Source organism: Pseudorca crassidens, chromosome 3 (assembly GCF_039906515.1).
Source record: "Pseudorca crassidens isolate mPseCra1 chromosome 3, mPseCra1.hap1, whole genome shotgun sequence".
Taxonomy (NCBI): domain Eukaryota; kingdom Metazoa; phylum Chordata; class Mammalia; order Artiodactyla; family Delphinidae; genus Pseudorca; species Pseudorca crassidens.
Window position 1 is genome coordinate 32,721,483 of NC_090298.1, and position 18,545 is coordinate 32,740,027.

The 18,545-nt window shown below is 40.1% G+C and overlaps 1 protein-coding gene across 3 annotated transcripts in view; it reads right to left on the reverse strand.

The window, feature by feature from the left end:
* Nucleotides 1-18,545, reverse strand: part of FYB1 (FYN binding protein 1) — a 180,274-nt gene that overhangs the window by 97,388 nt on the left and 64,341 nt on the right. For all 3 annotated transcript variants that reach the window (XM_067730567.1, XM_067730566.1, XM_067730568.1), the window contains exon 2: nucleotides 3,943-5,104. In XM_067730567.1, the coding sequence (XP_067586668.1) occupies nucleotides 3,943-5,104 (1,162 nt within the window). The remainder of the gene's footprint in view (nucleotides 1-3,942; nucleotides 5,105-18,545) is intronic.

Below are 18,545 nucleotides of genomic sequence, written 5' to 3' on the forward strand. Positions count from 1 at the left end.
GCATTAAATGAACTTCAAAAATTAGTGGCTAAGGGAAGAAACAGAAGAGTCTGGTGCCACAGGAGGCAAGTGAAGCTTTCTGCCTGTTCCCCAGGCTGAGAAGCAATATGGGGGGGGGGGGCAGACCGTGATCCTAGGAAAACCTGTGGATTCTACCTAATGCACGCCAGGTTGGAGAAGTGGACTCAGAGGTGGTGAACAGCCTGGGGAAGGTCAAGGCAAAACCTATAGCATAAAAGCCCTACATACCACAACAGGATCTTCCCAGAGACAAAGGGGGAATGAGCTGCCGTGGTTGGCCTTGTCCTGGTACAGGGCTCTTAACGAGATGTCAGAAAATGTAACAGCATTCAGGTCCCCAGCAAGGACTGCCCTCAAGACCAGCACAGCTAACCTTCATTTTACAAATGAGGGGATTAAAAGCAATACTCAGAACTCAAATCACAGCTCTGAAGGGAAGACAAATTTATCACACTGGATTAGAGTGAGTAGATGCGTTTGTTATCCATCAGCCAGATCAAAAGAAGTGGTGGGCCCTCCTTATACATGGAACAGAAAATGTCTGAGAGCTAAGAGGAACATCATCTCAGAAAATACTGGTGATAAAATGATTGACACAGATACATCTTGGCTGTTTTTAAATCTTAAAGACAGATTTCTTTGGGAATCTAGACAGAAAAGCAAATCATTTTCAAAGTAATTGCTAAGCTATAAAGAGCATGAATACTAAATTCTGATTAAACGATTTCGGTGGGAGGACAAATCTGAGCAATCAACAAGAATATATTATTTCTATGCTCCAAATAAATAATGTTAAACAGACTGGCCTCTGTTTACATGGAGCTTATAGTGGTATTTATAGTAAAACAAAAAATGACGTGTTTTAACCAAAGGACAGAGAAAGGGAGAAGAATGAAGATTCTTTGGGTTTCACTTATGCGTTACTTATTATCTCATAATATCCTATGTTTCAAGACAGGGACCATAGCAAGGAGGGTGGCAAGAGGGGACACAGGCTCTGAAATCAGAGAGACAGGAGGACCAGCCCTGTCTTTGCCTAGTCACGTTATGGCCTTGGGCAAGCCACCTAACCTCTCTGAGCTTTAATTTCCTCATTGAATTCCCATTTCATTGGTTTCTTGGGAGGAATAAACAGGGGTAACATGTATCTAATATGTAACAAGTCCTCAATAAATGATAAGCACGCTTAATGGCTAATATATTGGACAGAGATGATAAAAGAGGGAAGGTAGATCTGGGGAAGAGGTCTAAGGAATTAGATGTGAACCTGGAAAGGAAGGAACCATGTAGAAGCCTAAGAAAAAAGTTCTAGAGTTTTGAAAACCTACAGAGTTACTAGGTGAAGCTTCAGTTAATTTGAATGCTATTATACACTTTCAAATTCTGGTATTTTGTTTAACCTTTCTAAATGGAGTACTAAATTACTTACTATGGTTTAGGAAAAATAGCAATGGTAGGATTAGGAGTCAGCAGACCTGATTATTAAGAAATTCTGTGTTCAGAAAGTAAATGCTCATTTTGTGACACATATACAAGGTTATTTTCTGTAGCACTGTTTGGAAGAGCAAAAGTTTGGAAACAATACAAATTGTTAAATCAATTAGGTGAGTCATCCATTTACCTGAATATCATGTAGCTTTAAAGAATATTCAATAACCTCTTATTAAAATGTGGAAAGATAGACAGGAATTTTATTTTTAAAAAGCAAGGATCAAAGCATTGCATATAGTATTTTACTTATTGAGTAAAAAGCAAGGAGATTAATATCTGTATTTATATTTGCTTGTGTAAACACAAAGAAACTGGACAGATATACAAATTAAGAAGAGTGGTTTCTGTGGAGCAGAGGCTGAGGAGACCCAGGAAATGGTGGAGACGGACTAAAGTACTTTTTACTCTATATCATTTTTGAGCCAGATGTAAATTTCTATTTAAAAAATAAGTTAAAAATTTAAATGCTTAAAAAAAAATGTGAATGCTGTAAAGGGGTGTTACTCAGAATTTAAAGTTATGAATCAGATTACTTTATCCTGACACCAACCTGACATCAGTTCAAATTAAGAAGATTGAGTTTTGATTTGTGGAAGAGGTGGATGAAGAAGGAACAGGGTCCACTTTGAAGCATAATATATATCGAGGGATCAGAGGGTGGAGGTAGGGTACATTGATGAGAGGATTTCGAATCTAAACTGTATCATGGGGCACATGAGCAGGGGGGAGGCATGTCAGGATGGGGACAGGGTTGCAAGAAGGAGGAAAAAGAGGACAAGGATCAACTTGGCTTCCTAAGCAGTTTTGCCTGGGTCCCTTGGAGCTATACGGCACTGGAAATCAGATCAAGGCCGACCTTGCCAGGACTGCAGAGCCAAAAGAGGACTTCACGGGCATTTCAATAGCACAACAGCAGCCATCTGGGTACTACCACTCAAACCAGGTAGTGGAGTGTAAATAAAGATGGAAGACGTGGAAGAAAACTCCCAAGGATTTCCGCTTCACATCAGGACAGTTTCCTTGGCATGAACTCAGAGCCGTAAAATGGAGGTTACGATAGTTAATTTTTTACCGGAGGCGCAGAACTACGACAGGGAATTAAGAAAGGGCTTTTTTAGAAGGTTTCAGAAAAACAACATTTCTGAGTTATGGCCCAGTATTAAAATGAGAAGGTGACACACGAGGACACAACAAGTGTAACAGGCTAACTCTTTCTAGAAGAAAGGTGATCACGGGGTCATTCCAAACTTGCTTTCTACGAGACTGATTAATGGGGGATTTGATTCCTAACATGTTGGCTGACACCGAGAATATTGGTCTCAGGAAGATGACACTGTGAGATGCTTCTACAGAGCCAAAATAAAAATGAACTACCTTTATACCCAGAACTGCATTAATTAGATCCACTTTCGTAAGTAAAAAATATATAGAGTTGTGGTGTGGTCCCTCGTAAGTATCCTTTTTCCTTTCTCACAATAAACAACGGTTGTACATTATTTGCCTAAAATATTAATCATTTCAAGCATAAGTGAGCTTCTTTCATCACTATGAGGGTTACAAATCTTTACCAAGTCATTCAGGATCAACTTTTAGCCTGTGCCATTGGATGGTGGTAACATCTCTGGTAGAAAATGAAACTATTTACCCAGGAGGAAAATCATGTATCCCTTTGTCTGGCTTATTATCTTAGTTATGTACTACTTTATGAATCAGAAACGTTCAGAAAACTTTATGCTGACGGAGCAATAGAAAACAGCTGAAATATAAAACAGTAAGCACCATTTCACAAGAGTCCTATGCATCTCCTATTTGAATATTGGGCTTAGGAGACCTTTGATAAATTTGTGGACATTTAAAATCATTTGGAAAAAGGTTTCTCAACCTCTGTACCATTGACATTTTGAACTGGATAATTCTTTGTTGGGCGGGGCTGCTCTGTGCATTGTACAATGTTTAGCAGCATCCCTGGCCTCTACCCGCTAGACACCAGTAGCACCCTCCAGCCGTGACAGTCAGATGTCCCCTGGGCATCCACCACTGACTTAGAGGTTTGCTCACGTTCTAACTCCTTTGTGGTAGTAGAGGGAACACACCTCAGTCGCATTCAACAGAAATGAAACCCAACAAAGGAAGTAAAAGAAATGGTTATCATTAAGCAAAACCACTTGGCAATCAAATGGATGTATTTCTCCCCACGCCCCCAAATCAGCCCCCCAAGGCACTTCCTCACAGAATGCCGACCTAAAACCAAGGATTTCAACCTTCTCAGACGTCCCACACCAGAGGAAAAAAATGCCAAACAAAAGTCATCATACACACAGGAGTACCGGTGACGGCATCGGTTCCTTGTTACAAATTTTTCCCCAGAAGCTAGATCACCCTCTGCTGGGAAAAAAAAACATGTGCAAAATAGCAAATGAGAGAACTCACTGTGTCCAGAAGCGGCTTTCCGGAATTTCGTCAAGTCAACGTGCGGCGGTCTGCTGGGCTTTTGTGGAGGGGGGCCCAGGGTAAACAAGGAGGGCAGGGGTTTCCGCTTGGGGGTGGCTGAATTCTGGTCCTCCTTTTCCTTTTCTTGACTTGGGCCCCAGGGCCCTGCCGTTGTCCACTTCGAAGGTGTCTTCAGGAACTTGGCAGGAGGGGCCCCAGAGGCCGGCTCTTCCGGATTCACTTGGCTCAGGAAGACGTTCTTAGCAGCATCCACCTTCCTATCTTCTCTCTTCTCTTCAGCATTTTTGGAGAGGCCTGGGGCCCCTCTGCTTGCAGCAGGTTTCAGAACGACTCCAGGAAAAGGAAAACTTGACGTCTCGCCTCCACGCTCTTTATTCTCTAGGTCGTCCCTGGCTGGTTTCAAAGGGCCGGATTTGGCCTTGGCTCCCAGGGGGGCCGGGGGGCCTCTCTGTGGAGCCGCAGTCTTGGTGGGGCTTCCGTCTTCCTGGGGGTCATCTGTATTCAGGGATGGCTTCTGGCCAAAGACAGGTCTGGGGAAGAGGGGCGTGGGGTCCTGATCTTGTGAGGCTGACATAAACTTGCCTTTAGCCCCAGCCAGCTTTGGGAAGACTTGCTTCGGTTCATTTTCCTGGGCTGGATGATTTGACCCCGGCTTGGGGCCTGGTGGCTTCAAGTCATGGTCTTGGTTTACACTGTGAAGTGAAGGCTTATTCCCAGGAGGCCGGGGAACCGCAGGTTTGGAATCTTCTTTGTGCAAGTTGATGGGCTTGGGGCCTCCAGGTTTCAGAAATCCCGGTTTCACCTCGGGGTCTCTGGCGGCCGAGTTAGCCTGCGGCCCAAACCTGGGACTCACGCCGGTCGCCTTTAGAAATGGAGGTTTGGGCTCCTTGTCAGGCTTTTCCTCAGAAGAAGGTTTCACCCCCAGAGGGGGCTTTGGGGACCCAAACTTGGGCACATTGCTCGGTCCTGCAGGAGGGCTGGCATTTCCTTGGTTGTTGAATAAGTTCTTTTTGACCTGTACTCCTGAAGGGGAGTTTTGGCCCAGGACCTTGAAGGGCCTGCTGTTGACCGAGACCTCCTCCATGGGGTTGCCCCCTGTGTTAAACTTCGCCATGAGGGACTTCACATTCGCCTTCCCATCCTGCAAGCACAGGGAACAAAAACTCACTGAGAGCCCAAAGTCTCACTTGCACAATTTAAAGTACTACACTTTAAAGGGTTTCCTGGTTTGAGGCCTGCAGCGCCGCTGATTGGTTCGTGAGATATTGTAACATTTATCTTCCTCTATGGCAAAATAAGTTGTGAGAATTTCTTGAAGGGGGAGGGCTATGATACTTAGACTTTTTTTTTTTTTTTTGGTTGTCTTAGACTGACTTGCTTTTTGTTGTTGTTGTTAAGTCACAGCTTATATTTTCTCCTTTCCTCTCACTGGTTCTCTAACTCTCTTGTTGGATTTACTCTGAACTTGGTATTTATGTGTTTTGTTGAACTTGAAAAAATATGAACGTGACTAACAAATGACCTCTTCCATATTTTATAGCTGAGTCTCTTAAATAGGAACTGCATTTAAAAAATGAAAGCAACTCTTCTGTAAATCTGGGCTGCATGCTTCACGCAGCATAGCCACATTTGACATTTTGTGTTTGCAAGCCTGTTCTTGTTCCCACCTATATTGAAGGTCCATCTGTTTCCTAACAGGGAGATGTGGCAGAAAAACCCACTCAGTTTTATACATAAGCAATAAAATGAGTTTTTCTACTTATTGATACATATTAGCGTAAAGGATTCAACTGGAACCAGACTAGCAGGCAGACTGCGCCCATTTTCAAGGGACACAGTCTGGAGCACAGGGAAGGTGACAAGGAACGTGCAGGGACAGGCTGGAAAATCTCATTTCCAGGTGCTGGTTTCTCCAGTCTCTGTCCCCCTGTCTAGAACTAGGGTATTACCTAGTAAAGAGGGCAGGCAGTCACCTTTCTCTGCGACTATAATCCCATGTAACCTGTAAGAATTCATGGTGGGTTTGCTTTTTCTCTCAAAAGCCAGGAGTTGAACTTTTCTAGTTCTTTTAGGAATATTTGAAAATCTGAGGCTTAGAAAAAAAAATCACAGGTAGCCACAACAGTTTCCATTTTTTGCCTTAAAATTCACCTAGAAAACGTTTTCTTACTTCCTATCCTCACCTGTCATTGCTAAGCGTATTTCTTCTCTCAAGGCCCCACTCAGATACTACAAAACCAGATCCTGTCCGGTTGGGAGGAATTGCTCCCTCCTCTTAACTCACGTAGCACAGCAGGCCCTGCTACATGCCCCTGTATTACTTCCTTTCCTAATACTAAGAACCACCGTTTAGCGCGTAAACACGTGTGCTTGATTCTGAACCAGGCAAGTCATCTATGTCGCCTCATCTCATTCTTTTGGATGATGGCATTATTTAACTCCATGTCACAGGAAAGAAGATTGAGGTTGAAACTGCAGGAGGACATCACGTAAGAGCATGGGAACTTGGTTGGAATCCTAGTTGATTAGCAGGGCCTCAGTTGCACAATCTGTACAATGGGGATAAGAGAGCATATCTGCCAGAATTGTCATGTGTGTTAGAGATAGAATTTGTAAAGTGCCTGCCTGGCCCTCAGCCTGGGCTCAATGTAAGGAAATTATTATTAGAAACGTTAAGTAGCATATTCAAGGGCTCACAGCCAGGAACTGTGAGGACAGGGGTGCAGACTCAGGTCTGTCTCGGGCTCCAAAGTCCAGAAACTGTCTCATTCCCCTTTGTATAGAACTCTCGGGATTCTAATATATTTGGGAAATTGTTCAGGTTGGCACTGAGATGAATACTGTGAATGGTGATTTTAAAAGAAATGGTCCCTTCAGCAAGAGTTTCTCTCCACACCAAACTACAGTCTTTCAGGACTGGGGTAAGCAACCTAGGCAGGAGGCAAAAATGAGGTGAAAGGAGCAATTTCCAGCTTGGTTTTGTTTCTTTAATTTACTACCTTGTATCCAAGTTGCTGAAAATATCTTGTTTTCTACCTTGCCTCCTTTGACCATTTTTTTTATCCCCATGATTTTCTCAAATCCTCAAGTAATCCCCAGAGGTAATAGGCAGGAAGGCAGCAGAACCAGGGAGAGTTTGGGTGCTGGCAGAGGGAACAGGTGAAGACGGATCCTACCCTGTGCCTCCTGGGAGATCATAGCTGCAAAGGACTTTAAACCTTAACACAAGATGCATAAAAAAGTATCAATACAAAAATTTTCTCCCCACCTGGAAGAAAGTCTGTCTCTAGGGAAGAATCTTTTATTCTAGACTCACTCTATATTTTGTCATTTATATTCTAGATCTACAGTTTAGTCCAGAATGATAAGAGGCTGCAGAGTAGAGTGGTTAAGAGCATCGACTAGGGAGCCAGGTTTTGAGTCTGATCAGCTATTTACTGTAACGTGAGGTATATAAGCTCCCTGGGCCTCAGTTTGCTCACCTCTGTTAAGGGAATAAAGAGTCGTGTCATAGGGCTTTAAAAGAAATCAATATCTGTAAGGCATTTTAAAGAATGCCTGGAACCTGGGAGGGTTTTCTATTTTTATAAAGAAAGTGAAGACTTTGAAATTATCTATTCTACCTCTCTCACTGCATTGGTGACAAAACAGAAACTAAAGGATTTAAGTGATATCTTATTTAGTCACAACAACTTCACAACTTGGATTTCATGGGGGGAAATCCATGAGACACGCTAATACATTGTCAAACTGCACACCCTGGTTTTAGTTTAGAAAATATGGAAGTGGCTGATTTGGAATTTAAGTCCCAGATGCCAACTCAAAACCAGGAGGCAGTGCAGTATCATGGTTAATAGCAACGTCTCTGAAATCATTGACTTGGGTTCCAGCCTTGACTTTGCTACTCACTAGCTGTGTGATCAAGCAAATTACTTAACCTCTCTGAAACTCAGTTTTCTTTACCTATAAAATGAGAATAATGAGTACCTATTTCTCACCGGGTTTTGTTTTTTAATTAGGATTAAATGAGTTAATGCATGTAAAGTTCTTAGATCAAGAATCACATGTAATATACATCCAAGGATTGTCTGCCATCATGAGTTTTTTTTTTCGAATTCACTAGTCACATAACATCATTTCTCCAGGTGACCAAATTCTGAAGTTACAATCATTAATGTTGCATCTTAATTTTAAATTAATATGACTGAAACAAACATACTGCTGGATAACATCATAGAGTTTATGATGTTTGAGTTTGGTTTCCCCCGCTCTGAAACTTTCAACTGTATATTGAAAGACAGGGAAAGAAAGAGCCACAGGTTCCTATGTGGGACACATTGAAGAAACAGTAACAGCATCTGAACTTACTAATATGTCTCGTAAATCAATAGCTTGAACTCTACAACTATTTAATCTCTTATACTGACTGCTTAGCTTTAGAGGTTTTTAGTTGTTACAACTCTTAATAAGTTTATCAGATAAAATTTTCAACACCCAGATTCGCCCTTAATCTTAATAGCTAGATTTCTTTCTTTATGATAATGATAGAAAGGCAAAAATGATTAAAATTTTTTTGACATTCTCTCATTCTCATTTCATTCCATTTTCTAGGGCTCTTTTTACTCTAAAAAAGTTTAAAAGAGGGTAAGAGCAATGTATTTCATGAAAAAGGGAAAAGTAAGCTTGCTCTAAACCCTGACCCTCCAAGCCCTCATACCCCAGTTCTATGGGGATCATAAATACTGACTTATCAGTACAGTACAAGTTCATGCCTGTTGTTCTGGAATAATTATTAATAATGCTCCCTTTTACTCTCAAAATTGACCTGCTTTAAACAATAATTACATGGTGAATTTACCCAGTTCCTCTCTAGAGTCAGTCAACCACTGTTATCAGTTTTTTATGTATATTTCTAACTGTGCATATACAAATATATAAAAATAAACACACACGCACATCCTTTCTGTCCCTGCTTTTTGCACAAATGGAAACCCCTGCTTTGCACCTTGCTTGTTTCCTGAACCGATACTAAGTTGCTACACACCAGCTCAGCTGGATGTGTGGTCAGCAGCCACTCTGATTGCTTGGTGCCTGTGCAATTCCAGCTGTTAAATATTTTCAATACTAATTCTCCCTTTTCCCCCTTGATAATTGGACCCATATCAGTGCATATTATTTGCACCATCTCTTAAAAAATAGACTTAATTTCTTTATTTTTTACAACAGTTTTAGACTTACAGAAGAATTCAGAAGATAGTACAGAGAGTTCTCACATAATTTACATCCAGTTTCTCCCTTACTAACCCCTTCCATTAATTTGCAGGACCTCTTTAACTTTTAATGATTTAAAGATGGGCCTTCTGTTTATTCTTAAGAAGAGGCATTTCACAATCTAGGAGATCTCAGAGTTTAAGATATTTAAGTAAAACCAACATTTTATCTTGAAATTTACTTGAAATTTATTTTCCAAATTTATTTGAACAAATTGTCATTAATTCCAGCTGTTAATGAGTTTGTGCAGCTCTTTCTCCACTTATGATAGTTACATCCAGATAAACCCATTGTAAGTTGAAAATATCCTAAATAGAAAATGCATTTAATACACCTCACTACCAAGCATCATAGCTTAGCCCAACCTACCTTAAATGTACCCAGAACACTTACATTAGCCTATAGTTGGGCAACATCATCTAACACAAAGCCTATTTTATAATAAAGTGTTGAATACCTCAGGTAATTTATTTAATACTGGACTGAAAGTAAAGCAGGATGGTTGTATGTGGATGGAATGGCTGCAAGTATATGGGTTGTTTACCCTCATGATTGCACAGCTGACTGGAAGCTGTGAGCATCACGAGAGAGTATCGTACCACATACTGCTAGCCTGGGAAAAGATCAAAATTCAAAGTTCGGTTTTTCGTAGATGCATATTGCATCATTATAACGTTGAAAAATCCTAAATCAAACCATTTGAAGTCAGAGAATGTCTGAACAATGTTTAGCCAAAACTACTCCCATGCATTGCTCTATAATCATACAGGTGTAATTGTAGAGATGCTCTTGACAGAAATGAATTTCCTTTAGCCCCCATGTTTTCCCCTTCCTCAGAATTATATACCTTCACTAACATAAATTTAACATGCTTTTCACAGTCCCTGGGAAGATGCAAAAATGCTTTAGCTATATCCTCTGTACTTCTAGTTAACAACTCCAGATTCCAGAAAATCTTTTTTGCTTTCAGCAACTTACATAAAGGCAATAAATCAAGTACATACTTAAACAAAGGCTGAGATGGCATTTAGGACAGACATCAAGAAACTACACATCAAGAAAATGTTTTCTTTTGCAGCTAGTTCATCTACATATTTTCATATGGAAAATTAACAACATTGGTAACTGGATTTTGTTTGGTTTTAAATATATCCTGAGCATTAGGTTAATGCAGCAGTTCTCATATTGGGGCAATTTTGGCAATGTCTGGAGATATCTTTGATTGAAATGGTGGACTGAGAAAGTGCTCTTGACAACTAGTGAATAGAGGCCAGGGCTGCTGCTAAACATCTTACAATGCCCAGAACAGACCCCGAAACTAAGAATTATCAGTCGAAATAGTGCTGAGATTGAGAATCCCTGAGCTAATCCTCTTGCTCCTGAATAATTGGAAATATCTTACCAGAAATTCTGCTTTTAATTTTTATAATGTAATACACTCTAAAACCTACAAGTAACTGTAGAGAAACTAATAATACAAAAGACTATCACTAGATTGTTTTCAAAGTTCCTTGTCTTTGAAAGTCTCATCTTTGTAAAGTTTCATTTGTAAAGCACAAAAGAAATAAAACACCCATGAATCGTGGGTAACTAATGAATTTAAAATAACTTTGAGCCTAATTTTACCTCCTTAATACATGTTAGTGTCACTTTTGTAATTAAAGCATGAGGAGAATGAATCACTCTTATGGATGCTGTTATTCTTTCCTAAATAGAGCCCAAGGAATAAGAGAAGAAAATGATTTCACTTGATTGCATCTAATGCTTTTAATCATGAGGGAGTTGGTAAATAACAATAGTTTATCCAAACTGGTCTCTTTCTCCCTCTACCTCTCTGACTCTCCTTGTTCTTTCTTTCTTTCATCATTGATCAATTCTACCATGTGTAGGTTTTCTTTTTTTTTTTATTGCTATGTTGAGATAACTTGTCAATACTCATGATTTATTTGGTCTGAATTGCTAGTGCTTCTCACAGAACAAAATTAGTTCCTACCACTGCCACCACTGTCCAGAACAGAACCCCAGGTAGAGTGGCATCTGTGGCATCAGGGTGCAAGGAGATGCATATGTAGTGGGAAACTGTTCCAGGAAGCCCGCCCTAGTCCTGCCCAGCACGGGTAGAAGAGGAAAGAAGGCAGGTGAGGGTGGCGTGCTGCATGGGAGAACACAGCTTCTGCTGAGGTGATGGCTCATGTTATTCAAATTTAGGATCCACTCAGCCCAGGATTGACCAGAGGTATAGCAAAAAGACAGAAAAGATAGTTCTTCTGTTAAGCCAGATACATTTACCATCCTTGAGGTAGGAAGCAGGCTGGTGAAAATTTGGAATAGACTCAAGCAGCTCAAACTTTCATAGAGCAATAGTAGTATTTAGCATCATGGATTTATACTGCCTAGATTAAAGAAAACAAAACAACAGATATATTCCTCATGACCAAGCCAAGCCCTCCCCCACTTCCCAACACACACATACACACATACACACACAGAGTGATAAGTTGTCTTTTCTCTTCAAAGTGACTTGATCTGCTATACCCAGTAAACTTGGAAAAGGGATTTTTTGGGGGGAGGGGGATTATTTTTGTCTGAAAATAAATTTTCTTAAAACTTCTATTGTTAGAAATTATGTAATAAAATGACTTTAATTGTTTTTGGTTGTCAAGATAGAGTTAATGGTTGAAAACACAGTACTTTTGACAATGCTTCACAAGATAGTAGATGGCAAGCTCCACTCTAGACACTGAAACTGCAGTAAACTTTTTTTTCATCCCTGTTAACACTGTCTAAATATTTAGGTACTTAATGAATCATAATTTATGTATTTAATGTGTGTACTCTGTTTTCTTAAGGAGATGTAAAAGCAGGGACCTGGTTTTATTTTCTTCCTCAAAAACAACCCCCCTCTGCCACCCCATACCCAAATAAGCACTCCCATAATGCCTGCACATTTCTTTCCATAATCGCTATTAAACATATGGCTGACAGGCTGAATTTACTTGAATTTCTTCATGACTGATCACACAGATGAAAGTAGGAAAAAAGATTTCCTTAGCCTCTTGAGGAGCATTGAACCCAGTCATGAATCTATCCTTGAGAGCTCCTTGCTTAACGGAATGTTTACTTCATGGCGAATGGGCTGTGATGGATTCCAGTTGGCTGAGCCTCTGATGCTGAAGGGAGCATCAGGCCCCTCTTCAACAGGATGTGGGAACGTGCTTCTCACCACAAATTGAGTTCTTGGGGTGGGAGCGGGCTGCTGCAGGCTGGGCAAAGCATAGGGAGGAGGAACTGGCAGTGGGAGAAGTGGTGTCCGACTGTGACAACCCCTTACATTTTTGTCAGTGACTTATGAAGGTGGAAAGGGAACTGCAGACCACCCCAACCTCGTGTTGTGAGGCGAAATATAGTAGGAAGAAAACACCTGGCATGAGTGGGGTCTCTCCAGGAGCTGTGTGTGCATGGCTTTCCTTGACGCAGGTCAATGTGGCCTTTTGTCCTCAGGAGGCTGGCCTGGGCATCTTAGCAGAAAACCTCTGCATTTGTCACTGTGTATCATCATTCCCTCTTCTGGGATCTCTGGCACCTGCTGCTCTGCACTCTTTCCTGGTTCCTACTGGGTTCTCTCTTCTAGGGTGAATTGAAGTAGAGGTAGCCAGGTCACACAGCAACTTAAAGCTGGTAAAACTTTACTGGTAAACTTAACCGGTAAAGACCCACCTCCCAAATGCTGTGGCACCTTGAGCTCTCCAGGCATATTGATCAGTTAGGCTTTTGGGTACCCTTTGTCTTCAAAGACAGGCTTGAAAATCACCATCATTCTACAAATTAGAACCTTCAAACCTCTTCCTGGTCATCTGACCAAATAGCTCCTGCACAAATACAGTTTTGACTTTGGCATGGTCTCTGATGGCTTAACCATTAATGGATGAGGAAATTACCTATGACTTTCTATGTGTTTCTGAAATTTGTTCTGCTGTAAGTTTTTGACTTCTTGATGCTAATGGAATGGCGACAGGATGTAGATAATATAGAACAACAAACAGTCCTGACGCCATGTGGTTTTGTTATTCCATTTTATATAGCATTTATAGCAAATTTATCTTACATTTGCTTATGACATTATTCACTTAGCCTGCATAAACTATACCAAATCAGAGGATAAGCTCGGAGGAATTTACATTTTGTCTAATGAAATCGTAGATAATTGAAGTAGTTTCATAGATCTCTTCCTAGGGGCTTATTTGGATCTTAGGATAATATTTAATATGCACATCATAATACAATATAAGTCCTTTCATTTTTCCTGTACCTCCAACTCTGTCACCTCAAAGAGATCTTATTTTCATCTACTATTTCTAATGGTTATTCTATTTTCATATACAAGGAGTATAAACCAGCAAAAGAAAACTCACTTTGCTAAAAACATATGAAATTTGAAATAAAACATTCTTGATGGCAGAGAAAGATACTCCTTGGCATAGGAAAAATAAGATAGAAATGTCCTGCTCTCTTTTTTTCTCAGCCCCCAGATCCCTCTCAACACACAAAAACACACCTTGACCCCACGCCTGGGATTTGAGTTCCTTTCTGCAGTTGACGAGAAGCTAGAAACTGAAAGTGCCGGGGTGGGGAGAGGAGGCCATCTCTGGGGTTTTCTAGACACTTCCTTCCCAGCGTGTGAAAAGATCTGTGTGGAGAGAACTGCTTAGAAAAGGAAGATTTCAACAAGCCCATCAAGACAGGGGGCGGCACTAACAAAAGATCAAGATGAAAAACAAAAATTACATGGGACTGAGTGAACTGATGAGGATGATTATAATTTTTGTGACTTCTCTTTGAATAATAATAATAAAAAAAAGACAGGGGGCGGCAGCTCATCAGCAAGGGATCCAGAATGTGATTTGAGGAAAATAAAAACTAGATATAAGAAATGGAGGGTGGGGCTTCCCTGGTGGCTCAGTGGTTAAGAATCCGCTTGCCGATGCAGGGGACATGGGTTCGAGCCCTTGCCCGGGAAGATCCCACATGCCACGGAGCATCTAAGCCTGTGCACCACAACTACTGAGTCTGTGCTCTAGAGCCCGCAAGCCACAACTACTGAGCCCACGTGCCACAACTACTGAAGCCCGCGCACCTAGAGCCCGTGCTCCGCAACAAGAGAAGCCACGACAATGAGAAGCCCGCTCACCGCAATAAAGAGTAGCCCCCGCTTGCCGCAACTAGAGAAAGCCTGTGCACAGCAAAGAAGACCCACACAGCCAAAAATAAATAAATAAATTTATTTTAAAAAAAAAGAAAAAAAGAAATGGAGGGCTATGGGAGATTCCACACACAGAGATGGTTGGTATTTGAAACCTCAGTCTACAGAATATGTGGAATCCTTCCCCCACACCTCTCCCCAACTCATTTTTATTCTATTTGTTCTCCTTTTGAATGTGGAAGAAAATGCATTCAGTATTTTGTAATCAGGATTAAATAATATAATCACCTCACAGTTCTGACCTCACTTTTTCTCTCCTATAAGTCACAGTAACAAGACTTTGCCATGAAATGAACAATTTCTCTCACCTTTGTCATCATGGAGCTCTTTACTGTCAGTTGCACCTTTTCTCATTAAAACTGTGATATTCTCAATTTCAACCTTTCCATGGTGTATATCCTGATCTTAACACCTAGCCACCCTCTTTTCCCAGGGGCCCTCAATTTTCCAGGGTGTTACATGACTTCAGCTACTCTGGGTTTTCACATACCCTCTCATTCATGCATTCCATCATTCCCTCCTGAGGGTACTGGTGATTCCTTGCTTATGTGCTAGTTCTAGTACGTGGCACTTCGCCATTATCTAGATTAAAGTCTGTGCTTTACTAAGATTGCTTATTCCAGGCTATAAATGATCTCAATATTTTTCTATGAACACTCGTATATCTGACAAAAGACATTCTGGAGTTTGGTATTTTACACCCATTACTAATTCTATTATTAGAACTATTAATCACATTTTTTAAAAATTCCGTATATAATATCTCTTTTGATCTTCCCAAAAGCCTGGTAAATTCTTATTGTTAAAGAAAGGTAAATGGAGTTCAAGCACATGGTAGAAAGGAGATCTAAAGCCAGAGTTTTTGATAAGTCCTGGTTTTCCCTAACACATCATAGGATCATGACTTTCCTTCTTTTTTATAAATAGGTTTTTTCTATTTTTTTTTATATAGCAGGTTCTTATAAGTCATCAATTTTATACACGAGTGTATACATGTCAATCCCAATCACTCAATTCATCACACCCCCACCACTACCTTCCCCGTGGATTTACCCCCTTAGTGTCCATACATTTGTTCTCTACATCTGTGTCTCAATTCCTGCCCTGAAAACCGTTTCATCTGTACCATTTTTCTAGGTTTGACATATATGCGTTAATATACGATATTTGTTTTTCTCTTTCTGACTTACTTCACTCGGTATGACAGTCTCTAGATCCATCCACGTCTCAAAAAATGACCCAATTTTGTTCCTTTTTATGGCTGAGTAATATTTCATTGTATATATGTACCACATCTTCTGTATCCATTCATCTGTCAAAGGGCATTTAGGTTGCTTCCATGACCTGGCTATTGTAAATAGTGCAGCAATGAACATTGGGGTGCATGTGTCTTTTTGAATTGCGGTTTTCTCTGGGTATAAACCCAGTAGTGGGATTGCTGTATCATATGGTAATTCTATTGTCTTGATTACTGTAGCTTTAAAGTCTGAAGTCAGGGAGTCTGATTCCTCCAGCTCCGTTTTATTCCCTCAAGAGTGCTTTGGCTATTCGGGGTCTTTTGTGTTTCCATACAAATTTTAAGACTTTTTTTCTAGTTCCATAAAAAATGCCACTGGTAATTTGACAGGGATTACATTGAATCTGTAGAGCTTTGGGTACTACAGTCATTTTCACAATATTGATTCTTCCAATCTAAGAACATGGTATATCTCTCCATCTGTTAGTATCATCTCTAATTTCTTTCATCAGTGTCTTATAGTTTTCTGCATACAGGTCTTTTGTCTCCCTAGGTAGGTTTATTCCTAGGTATTTTATTCTTTTTGTTGCAGTGGTAAATGGGAGTGTTTCCTTAATTTCTCTTTCAGATTTTTCATCATTAGTTTATAGGAATGCCAGAGATTTCTGTGCATTAATTTTTTATCCTACAAGTTTACCAAATTCATTGATTAGCTCTAGTAGTTCTCTGGTGGCATCTTTAGGATTCTCTATGTGTAGTATCATGTCACCTGCAAACAGTGACAGTTTTAATTCTTCTTTTTGAATTTGTATTCCTTTTATTTCTTTTTCTTCTCTGATTGCCACGGCTAGGACTTCCTAAACTATGTTGAATAATAGTGGTGAGAGTGGACATCCTTTTCTTGTTCCTGATCTTAGAGGAAATGCTTTCAGTTTTTCACCATTGAGAATGATGTTTGCTATGGGTCTGTCATATATGGCCTTTGTTATGTTGAGGTAGGTTCCCTCTATGCCCACTTTGTGGAGAGTTTTTATCATAAATGGGTGTTGAATTTTGTCAAAAACTTTTTCTGCATCTATTGAGATGATAATATGGTTTTTATTCTTCAGTTTGCAATATGGTGTGTCACATTGATTGATTTGCATATATTGAAGAATTCTTGCATCCCTGGGATAAATCCCACTTGATCATGGTGTATGATCCTTTTAATGTATTGTTGGATTCTGTTTGCTTGTATTTTGTTGAGGATTTTTGCATCTATATTCATCAGTGATATTGGTTTGTAATTTTCTTTTTTTGTAGTATCTTTGTCTGGTTTTGGTACCAGGGTGATGGTGGCCTCATAGAATCAGTTTGGGAGTGTTCCTTCCTCTGCAATTTTTTGGAAGAGTTTGAGAAGGATGGGTGTTAGCTCTTCTCTAAATGTTTGATAGAATTCACCTGTGAAGTCATCTGGTCCTGGACTTCTGTTTGTTGGAAGATTTAATTTTTTTTGCGGTACGCCGGCCTCTCACTTTGTGGCCTCTCCTGTTGCAGCCTCTCCTGTTGCGGAGCACAGGCTCTGGACGCGCAGGCTCAGCGGCCATGGCTCACGGGCCCAGCCGCTCCGCGGCATGTGGGATCTTCCCAGACAGGGGCACAAACCCGTGTCCCCTGCATCGGCAGGCGGACTCTCAACCACTGCGTCACCAGGGAAGCCCCGTTGGAAGATTTTTAATCACAGTTTCAATTTCATTACTTGTGATTGGTTTGTTCATATTTTCTGTTTCTTCCTGGTTCAGTCTTGGAAGGTTATACCTTTCTAAGCATTTGTCCATTTCTTCCAAGCTGTCCATTTTATTGGCATAGAGCTGCTTGTAGTAGTCTCTTAGGATGCTATGTATTTCTGCGGTGTCTGTTCTAACTTCTCCTTTTTCATTTCTAATTTTATGATTTGAGTCCTCTCCCTCTTTTTCTTGATGAGTCTGGCTAATGGTTTATCAATTTTGTTTATGTTCTCAAAGAACCAACTTTTAGTTTTATTGATCTTTGCTATTGTTTTCTTTTTTCTATTTCATTTATTTCTGCTCTGATCTTTACGATTTCTTTCCTTCTGCTAACTTTGGGATTTGTTTGTTCTTCTTTCTCTAGTTCCCCTAGGTGTAAGGTTAGATTATTTAGTTGAGATTTTTCTTGTTTCTTGAGGTAGCCTTGTATAGCTATAAACTTCCCTCTTAGAACTGCTTTTGCTGCATTCTAACCGTTTTGGATTGTCGTGTTTTCACTGTCATTTTTCTCTAGGTATTTTTTGATTTTCTCTTTGATTTCTTCAGTGATCTCTTGGTTATTTAGTAACGTAGTGTTTAGCCTACACGTGTTTGTGTTTTTTACGTTTTTTACCCTGTAATTCATTTCTAATCTCATAGCATTGTGGTCAGAAAAGATGCTTGATATGATTTCAGTTTTCTTAAATTTAATGAGGCTTGATTTGTGATCCAAGATCTATCCTGGAGAATGTTCCATGCGCACTTGAAAAGAATGTGTATTCTGCTGTCTTTGGATGGAATGTCCTATAAATATCAATTAAATCTATGTGGTCTATTGTGTCATTTAAAGCTTCTGTTTCCTTATTTATTTTCATTTTGGATCATCTGTCCATTGGTGTAAATGAGGTGTTAAAGACCCCAGTATTATTGTGTTACTGTCAATTTCCTCTTTTAGCTGTTAGCAATTGCCTTATGTATTGAGGTGCTCCTATGTCGGTGCATATATATTTATAATTGTTATATCTTCTTCTTGGATTGATCCCTTGATCATTATGTAGTGTCCTTCCTT